Source organism: Bombyx mandarina, chromosome 04 (genome assembly GCF_030267445.1).
Source record: "Bombyx mandarina strain Sakado chromosome 04, ASM3026744v2".
Taxonomy (NCBI): Eukaryota; Metazoa; Arthropoda; class Insecta; order Lepidoptera; family Bombycidae; genus Bombyx; species Bombyx mandarina.
In genome coordinates, this window is record NC_143211.1 from 6,298,918 (window position 1) to 6,309,375 (window position 10,458).

At 36.3% G+C, this 10,458-nt stretch overlaps 1 protein-coding gene across 10 annotated transcripts in view; it reads left to right on the top strand.

Annotated features, from left to right (window-relative positions):
- USP (RXR type hormone receptor) overlaps positions 1-9,962 on the top strand; it is a 54,721-nt gene extending 44,759 nt beyond the window's left edge. For all 10 annotated transcript variants that reach the window (XM_028183991.2, XM_028183987.2, XM_089727017.1 and 7 more), the window contains 4 exons: positions 2,157-2,229; positions 4,879-5,028; positions 6,747-6,796; positions 7,494-9,962. In XM_028183991.2, coding sequence (XP_028039792.1) covers positions 2,157-2,229; positions 4,879-5,028; positions 6,747-6,796; positions 7,494-7,712 — 492 coding nt within the window. In that variant the 3' untranslated portion in view covers positions 7,713-9,962. The remainder of the gene's footprint in view (positions 1-2,156; positions 2,230-4,878; positions 5,029-6,746; positions 6,797-7,493) is intronic.
- The last annotated feature ends 496 nt before the right edge of the window (positions 9,963-10,458 follow it).

Sequence of the window (10,458 nt, forward strand, 5' to 3'; positions counted from 1 at the left end):
TAAAGGAAAAACAAAATTGTTATTTTTATATTTAATTCCGAGAACTTTCATATTTATCTACCTTTTAAACCTTCTCTGGACTTCCACAAATAATTCAAGACAGAAATTAGCCAAATCGGTCCAGCCGTTCTCGAGTTTTAGCGAGACTAACGAACAGCAATTCATTTTTATATATGAGTCGACTATTATCAAAGCCGGCAATGTGACTTTCGGACAATTATTGGTAAATCAGAAAAACGAATTATTGACTTTGTATTCCATTGGCAGTCACAAAACTCTTCTAAACAACATCTTAGATAAATAACAGGTTAAGTATTAACCTTTATTTAATGCAGGTTTTGAACCGTATTCTTTGAAGGAGACGATTATATTCAAATCAATCTGTATTGACATATCAATAACATTTTTTTGTCCAAATGCACAGATTGCCACCTTTGATAATAGACGACTCATATATAGACTAGCAACAGGGAAGGTAAAACGAGAAGATAATACAATCCAGGAAACTGGGAGCTCTTACTGCCACCACTTCATACACTACCATGGTTGCAGTATCCCTGGTTATATTCCTTAGACTCTCACTTCTAACCTATCATCATAATTGAGGTCTGAAAGGCTATTTTAGTTTAAGTTACGTTTCGCATAGTATATGACATTTATCTTTGTAACTAAATGTGGATTGTATTTGGTATTAGCGTCAATAGTTCGATTTTCTTAATTGAACTCATTGAGTTTACTCCATTCAAATAGTTGAAGAAGTGTTTTTTGTCATGATATTTTTCAATTTTTTTTAATTTTAAATGGCTCTCCTGTGTAGCTTTTCGCCCCTCTATATTAATTAGTTAAGTTAGCTTATTAAGTTCATCTGGATATATCACTTATAATAATAATAAAGGAACAGATAAAACCTATTTTATTTTTTGTAATTGACTTAATTAATTAATCTAATTTGAGGTATGGCAATCGGCTGCTTACAAACCCATTGTTAGGGCTCACTTATATTCAAGTTCTTAAGATTCGGTTAATTTGACAGTTGATATTTGCTGATTTTATCTCTTCTTCTTTTTCCGTATTGACAAAGTTTTGTTTGATTAAAAGAATGTTTTATTAAACAGTAATCTTTAATAATCCTCTGGTAATAATAAAATAATAAAATACTACTGGACAAATAATAATACGAATACGAATACTAACGTACAATAATACTAACGTATTAGTGGTAATACATACATTTGCATTGGAATTAGCACTAGATTACTATAATATTACTCAACACTGTTACGCCAAAAACTTCCAACCCGTTACAAATTCTATTAACGAAAACGCACGTAATTATGCCTAGATTACACATACTTATTAAATTGTAAGACCTGACCACATTAAGCTGCGACTAACGCTAAATCTTAAAAAATACTCGCACGCCATCTATCTTGTGTTGATGGTACCACGAGAAAAGCTATTCCGGAAGTGCGAACGATTACTGTACAAATTTTCAACTCAATCGCCCATATATTTTTTTATTTTTTTCCTACCTAAGCTAATGGATGAGAGACCATTTCAACGTAACCTTAACAAGTAGGTGAGCTCACGGGGCTCAAATCTGATGACGCTATCACTAACCTTAGCAAGAAGCAAGGACCGGATCGGAAACGCGACCCACTGAAAAGATCCGGCGAAAAACTCAGTGGGCTCTAATCGTCCGAATAGTATGGGAACGCATAGAGGGCACACCTAAACATTAAATAAAATAATAATAAGAACTTATGCCCTTATTACTCGTAACTCTAAAATAGACACTGAAATTCATGAAAACTTTTATATATTTACTAGCCGTAGTCGCCTGCTTCGCATTTAAAATTAATATTATTATTTATTGTCATTATTATTAGGGAGTCCAACACTCATATAAATATTAGCCTATCCATTAAGTACATGTATTTTCTACATGGATACCAACTTTCAAGTCAATCGGATCCATGGTTTAGTACTTATAACGGAACATCCGTAAAAACCACTGTAGATTTATATATTAGTATAGATTCAGAGAGTTCTATAATAACTAACATTACTTTACAAGACCTACAACAGTTTTAATATATTCGATTTAATTATTTTTTTAATTCGACTTCTTATATTTCTGTCTTAATGTTTTTCAGTTCCTCAATGATGAACGAGAGAACGTAGACTCGCGGAATACGGCGCCGCCTCAACTCATTTGTTTAATGCCAGGTATATAATATAATTATGATTATGTTTACTTTTTTTAAAGACATGATTACACGATTAAATGTTCCCGAAATCGAAGACATAATATGGAATTGTTGATGTTTACATCCATTTGGGAACGTGGGATCCACGAAAAACTGGTATTTAAACAATCGATACCTTTTATTTATTAATTTAGGAACTTTGATGAGCTTCAAAATAAAAATAGAGAAGATTCAACGTCTATCCACAATCTGCCTACAAAGAATATTGCGGTATTTTGGTCATGTTGCACGTAGGGATACCAGCAATTTGGAACGCCTTGTGGTGACCGGTAAAATAGAGGGAAAAAGGCCTAGGGGTAGAGGTCCCAAACGATGGTCAGACCAAATAGCGGAGGAACTGGGGATACCTATCAGCGACGCACTCCACCGGGCTGCAGGGCGGGATCGATGGAGACAGTTGGTTGACGAAATCGGACGGAGTCACGATCCTCAGCAGTGAGGAACCGATCGAAGAGAGAGAGAGAGAGAGAGATGAGCTTCAATTAAAAAAAACAAAGACTTTATCGAGAGGCGAAAGGCTGTTTGCGCTTGATTTAAGCGACATTCTTGCAACTTAACAGGAGTGCCATTTAAAGTATAAAATTTGGAAATAAAATCATAACAAAATAACTAGGTACTTCAGCTTTTTGGTAGGGGGTAAACTTAATTGAAGTTCAATTACAAACATCGAACTATTGTTACCAATGCCAAATAAAACGCACCTTTAATTACAAAGATAAATGTCGATTAAACGAATAAGCTTTTCACCCCTCGATATGAACTTAAATAAAAAAACTAAAAAAGTCACTACCGACATATTTGTTTGAATACACGAAATGCGTAAACATAATGTGTTTATACGTTAAAAGATTCTAATTTAATTGTCATAATAATTAAAGGTTCTGTTAAATTTTTTATAATCTTCATTTTTAATATTAAGAGTGTGAAGTCTTGTGTTATCAGCACTGATTAACTTGTGGGTTAAATGTCAATGTTAAATAATGCACTTATCGAACGTAGAAAGTTGAAATATTCGTTACAGAATGTGATAAGGTGATACTTTTACATTTATAAATATTAATCACTTATTCTAGACGGACGAGACGAGCTCACGTCCCGACTGATGCTTAGTGGCTACCGGAATTCATAAACGTCGTAATAGCAATGTCAATAATACTCATCATTGCTTTATGACAAAAATTTGTAAAGTAGTACCCACAGAACTTCACAGACGTTACTACTAATGCCATTAGTATTTCTGATGTACTAAAATATATCATTTGTCATAAATATATAATTTGAACAATATCTAGATATAGACCATTCTCTCTTATTCTATTGTCTAGATATTATCTAGATATAGACCATTCTCTCTTATGAAATATGAAATCAAGAATAGGACTTTGTCACTAACTATCGAAATATTTAATATCTACACTTGTTAGAAAAAATATATATATGTAGGAACGGAATGGTATGGATGAATGACAGATATAGAGCATAACTGAGTGAGAGAGATAGGTGTTGTGTTAGGAAGTAAGAAAGACAGCGAATGAATGCGGAACACATAGTTTTATTTTTTAATTAATAGAAGGTTTTTATTTTTTTTATTGCTTAGATGGGTGGACGAGCTCACAGCCCACCTGAAGTTAAGTGGTTACTGGAGCCCATAGACATCTACATCGTAAATGCGCCACTCACCTTGAGATATAAGTTCTAAGGTCTCAGTATAGTTACAACGGCTACCCCAACCTTCAAACCGAAACGTATTACTGTTTCACGCAGAAATAGGCAGGGTGGTGGTACCTACCCGTGCGGACTCACAAGTGGTCCTACCACCAGTAATTACGCAAATTATAAATTTTGCGGGTTTGATTTTTATTACACGATGTTATTCCTTCACCGTGGAAGTCAATCGTGAACATTTGTTAAGTACGTATTTCATTAGAGAAATTGGTACCCGCCTGCGGGATTCGAACACCGATGCATCGTTAGATACGAATGCACCGGACGTCTTATCCTTTAGGCCACGACGACTTCAAAGGGTAGTTGCCGGACGCGACGGCAGACAGACGCGGTGTAACTCTGAAGACGTAAGACGTTTATAATTTAGTTATATAGATTAAAAAAGACATATATATGTAAGCTTTGTGTTGACGTTGACGTTGACAGAGTCATTAATATTTGGGTATATATCAGATCAGCATTCAACTATAAGAGGGAACTACAAGTGGGACAAAGAAAGAAACGTGTTTTTTCTCGATCGGAATAAAAATATATAATTAAAATTAATTAAAACTCTTTGTGAATTAGCTTTATTATAAAAAGTGAAAAGGACGATTCAAATTTGAATACAAGACTTGAATAGTAAACCATGAACATTTAATTGTCGATTCTATGTTTTAGGTTAGTAGTTATTTCATTAGTTGATATTTGTTAAGTAAAATATATCTGTATTTAATAAATAAAACTCTGTTTTAGATGAATCACATAGTGATTTGCTTTAAGAAGAAATATAATAGATAATCTTATATATACATACATATCGAGGGAAAGAATATTTTTTCAACATCAGACCTAGTGTATATCATACAGGCGGTACTGAAGGGTGTGGTCGTTTCGTTTCCAGGCATGACGCTGCACCGCAACTCCGCGCTGCAGGCCGGCGTGGGGCAGATCTTCGACCGCGTGCTCTCCGAGCTGTCGCTCAAGATGCGCTCCCTCCGCATGGACCAGGCCGAGTACGTCGCGCTCAAGGCCATCATACTCCTCAATCCTGGTCAGTTTCAATAACACACAGCTATTTGTCTCTCTCTCTTCAATAGTATGCAGTATCGACTAAGGCAACGGTCGGGGAACCGGGGTAAATTACCCCAAATGGGGTAAAATGAAAATTTGGGGGGTAAAAATGAAACTTTTATGAGTAAAAAGTATATATTGAAGTGAAACTTCTTTAGAATCGTTGTGATTTCAAACCCGATGAAACGAAACGAAAAATTTTTTTTTTATTTTCAAAATTATCTTGTGGGCTATAAATATGAAAGATGCTAAAAAGAAGCGATTTCGTTTTTTTTTGGACTTCGCCATAGGGTAATATCAACTTACACAAAAATATTTTGGGGTAATAATTAAAAAAGTTCCCCGACCGTTGGGCTAGGGGAAGGGTGATGGGAGAGATGTGTGCTCTGCACTAAACGCTTCACTCTCCTCCCCCTTTGCCTTTTCATGAGTTCTGTCTCATGAGTGGCTCGGACGTGGGTTGTTGAGCAACAGGAGGTTTGTTGGTTCGACTCCGACATAGCCCGCCCGCCATCCCCAGTGGAGGGTGGGAGTCCGGCGATTTCCTCCTGACCAAAAAAAAATGCAGTACCGACTGTGAGCTATTGCTAAAGTTCAACTTTCTCGGCTAGTATCTTCCGCTATATAATTAATCAATGGCAAAGTGGACTGTTATTCCCTATAATATAAGACAGTTTACAGGTTAAATAATAAACACTTTTACGCTCTGGGGTTCGGGATAAATAAAAATTCTACTAAAGTACAAAGTAAAACTGTATTTAACACTTCGAACACTTACAGAGCACTTTACAATTCGTAATTCATTTATTCCGCTGCTTCGCTTTGACTAGAACCGCTTACTAACTGCCTTCGGGTCATCTCTGCAACGCTTTTATACTCGATACGATACCCCTAGGATTATCGTGAAAATTCATTCAAGTCAAGTAGTTTCAACATGTGTTTCCGCGGTTTGATAATAGATGGCGCTGTTCTTCTCGACATTATTAGTTTTGATGTTCGTTTTTGCTATTCGACGATAGATGGCATTGCTCTTACCGACGTAACAATACTATTACTATTTTAAAAAATCCACCGTCATTCGGTATAAGGATTGTAACGACACCTTATACATACAAATCGGTTCGATCATTTACGAATGTTGGTCTAATAAAGAAATTAACAAACTCTGACAATATTATCTACACAATACAATACTGTACACTGACAACAGTCCCTGCCCTGACAATAATACTCTATTTAAACACGGAAGTCACGTGATAACTTCCACTTCATTTTAATTTTGATCGCTCGGCTGGCCTCATGAACTGAAATCAGTATAGGTATTTAAAGATATTTAAATTTCACCTCTTTATTTTTGTTCTTCTGTCAAAGTTTTTTTCTTTTCGATATCCATAACGCATATTCTACAGAGCAGCTTCAGCTGTCAAATTTAGATTTTTTCTAGTTATCTAGTAAGAATAATTATGTCAGGAGATGCAGTGCAAGCCCACCTTAAAATGATCCAAATATAATTATAAAATAAAGTGGCGAAATGCATGATGCCGACCCACGCTGGTTACTTGCTCTAGAACTTGTGTTACCTATTTAGAATTTTTTCTAAATGGTTTTTCTTTTAATTATTTGATGTACTTTATTGAATACCGTAGAAGATGCTTAAATATTTATAAACATTACAATATTTTATTTTATCATTTTCAGACGTAAAGGGATTGAAGAATAAACAAGAAGTGGACGTTCTTCGAGAAAAGGTACATTAGATTATTTATTTTACTGACTTGATTAATCATACATTAGGGCGTTTTGTAGGGCTTTTTATTTCTTCATTTGTCATTTGAGCCAAACTAATTAGAGTTCACTGATTTTGGGGTGAACTGTGTGAAAGCTTACACAAAATTTTATTAGATTAACCAAGCCATTGCGATGTATTTTTTTATTGCTTAGATGAGTGGACGAGATCACGGCCTACCGGGTGTTAAATGGTTACCGAAGCCCATAATCAACTACAACGTAAATGCCGCCACCCACCTTGAGATATGAATTTTAAGGTCTCAGTATAGTTACAACGGCTGCCCCACCCTTCAAACCGAAACGCATTACTGCTTCACGGCAGAAATAGGCGGGGTGGTGGTACCTACCCGCGCGGACTCACAAGAGGTTCTACTACCAGTGATTACGTAAATTATAATTTTGCGGGTTTGATTTTTATTGCACGATGTTATTCCTTCACCGTGGAAGTCAATCGTGAACATTTGTTGAGTACGTAATTCATTAGAAAAATTGGTACCCGCCTGGGATTCGAACACCAGTGCATCCTTCAACACGAATGCACTGGACGTCTTATCCCCTCGGCCACGACGACTTCAAAATGACTTAAAGGTCTTAGTTACCAGGTCATAAAATCCCTTAAAAAAAAAAGATATGAAGTGACCGCGTGGTTCCGCGCAGATGTTCTTATGCCTGGACGAGTACTGCCGGCGCTCGCGCGGCGGGGAGGAGGGTCGGTTCGCGGCGCTGCTGCTGCGGCTGCCGGCGCTGCGCTCCATCTCGCTCAAGAGCTTCGAGCACCTCTACCTGTTCCACCTCGTGGCCGAGGGCAGCGTGAGCTCGTACATCCGCGACGCGCTCTGCAACCACGCGCCGCCCATCGACACCAACATCATGTAGGGGGACTTATTCAACTTTTGAATGTCGACATGCCAACGTCAACATGTAAATTCTATACAGCAACAGTAAAAAAAAAAAACTTATAAGCTAATTTTTTATGATTTTGATATCGCACTTTTGGCATAATTAGAGAGAGACCCATTTCGAAATTTTTTGGATTTCACCCCTTTTTTTCCTACCTAAGTTGAGAGCCTTGAGAGGCTATTTCAGCGTAACCTTAACTAGGTGAGCTCACGACGCGCAAACCTGATGACGTTGCTAACACGAACCCTAGCAAGAGCCGTGCCTCGCAGAATCTACCACCGGATCGGAAACGTGACTCACTGAAAAGATTTGGCGAGAAACTCAGTAGGCTGTGTCTGAGGGCAAATTTACTCGTCGAAGCCCTTTGTAGCAAGCGACGAGTTCCACGAGAACGATGACCGGTGCTTGAGGTACCTAAAAGCACCGTTAGTGGATCGGGAGGATCCGACATGACGTGTTTGAGGCGACGTCGACTGCTTTCCATTCTGTCCGCAGGATCGGGAATGTAGTTACCGACGGCCACGATGAGAGGGTTCTCGTGTCCTGCCGCTTTATCGAAGTGGAGATCTTTTCAGCGATTCTTAATAATCAAACGATCAAAAGTATCTTATAAAGGGACAAACTTATTCATCGATCTCTTTCACTCCGTTCCCTTCCTCTACGCATTTTCGGTTTGAGAACTTTATTAGATCTCTTTGTAAAATACACATTTTTTGGGTTGGGTCTCTATAATTCTAAAGGAGCGATATATTATTTTCAATTAAGTTTTGTCAATTAATTATTGCTGGCGTTGTATACGTTCAAGACAAACTTTTATTTATCGATTATAGCAGTATGACATTCAAAAGATCTATAACTTGTATTCGGTAAGCGAACCTCGTTTCGTCTGCCTATATGTAGCGATGATGTGCGATAATATGTTTATACGTACGAATTGTGTACGTTAGTTAATATTGTATTTGTGATAATGCCCCTCCCCCCTTCATTTTGGATGCATGAAAATTAATATACTGGACGAGTCGTTCGTATTTAGAATACGATTGTTCCAATCTAAGTTTCATATCGAGACATTGAGGAATCTTGGGAAGCAATTGGCTATAAAAAAAAAAAACTTACAGGACGTTAATAACATAAAGTGTTGAGAAAGTATCGCTAGATAATGTAAACGGGGCCGCCTCTTTTATTATTAAACGCAATTATTATTATTAATCTTTCATTTAAACGAAATCATATTATTAGAATGTAGATTTCAATAGAAGATTAATATAATTAATTAGTAGAATATAGTGGAATGATGTTGTTAACATTTACCAAATCTTTCATTGAATTTTTACTTCTTAATAACTTCTATTAATATGAACACAAAAAGAAAATTAGTAGGGATTAAAGGTAAATTGTTATATTTTCATGTTTCTACACTTTTAAGAGTGCATAGATAGATTTTGGTGCTCCCTCTGTTTGTAGACGTGCATATCACATATGCAAATCCAGAATTAAAAAATATCCATATTTTTCTCTACTTTCTATTAATCGTATGAGTTATATGTAAATACGTATTTGCGTGTACAATGTAAGGTTTTTTATTAGATGAGTAATTTATGATTAGTTTTTATTGTTAGTTCGCACCTAGATGGGGGTACGGTTGAATGGCCTATGCATGTAACAGAAACGACACTATTATGGCCAATTTTTATGTTTTTAACCAAACATTTCGTCTCAAGAAAAATTATTGCTTCAGTATTCAAAATTATTCTTTAAAAATATGTAATACCAAATGTTATACTTTAAAGATTAGAAGAAGACCTTTTTAGTTAGTGTTGCTGGTGTTTATTGTAGATGTAGAACGTAGTGGAAAGCTCAATTTTTTGAAGAATTGTTATTGTTGTGTACCGAGCGCGTTGGGAACTGTTTTCATTACATTTTGTTAGCAGTTGCTTCTGTTACGCCGGACCCAGGCATGTGTGTGTAAAGTTTGAAGTGTGAAGATGCCAAAAAATAAACAATAATAGGCAATTTTTGGTCTAGATCCGTTGCTATTTAACGTATCACCATTTATTTCGTACACCGAAGGTCGCACTTGCTAATATTTCTACTGCAACAGTCGTTATTGTAGTAAATTAGTGCTCGCGGAACTAGTTGGCCGCGCCTTAGGTGGCGACAGGGGTGAGGGGGCGGGTTGCGTACTGCTCGTAACGCAAATGACATTAGACAGTGATGACTAAATAACAAATAATGAATAAATGAAATAATAAATAAATAAAAAATTATTGAATTTTTAGAAGTTTATATTATACCTATCTGATTATATTGTAATTAATAGTAAAAAAATCAAAAACAAATTAAGTATATGAAATTATTCTGACATATTTTAATGATATATGAAATTATTTAATTAATCTAAACTTATATAAAATTATTCTGACATATTCTCAGAATCACGTGATTCTGTACTCTCTGAACTTGATTCAGAACTGTCTTGTAAGTTTATAATGACTTCGTGCATCATAATATCATATCTCATATCAGTAATGACAGCAAGCGCCCCCGCCCCTCCGTCCCACCGCTCACAAACCTACCAACTAGTTCCGCGCGCACATTAACAAATACACTTACATTGGATACACACGTCTGGAAACGGTCTTAGAAGGTGAGAGTTAAATATATGACATGATATTCTATGGTTCATTGGGGATGTTGCAGCGGTTGTGAGATGATTTATGAT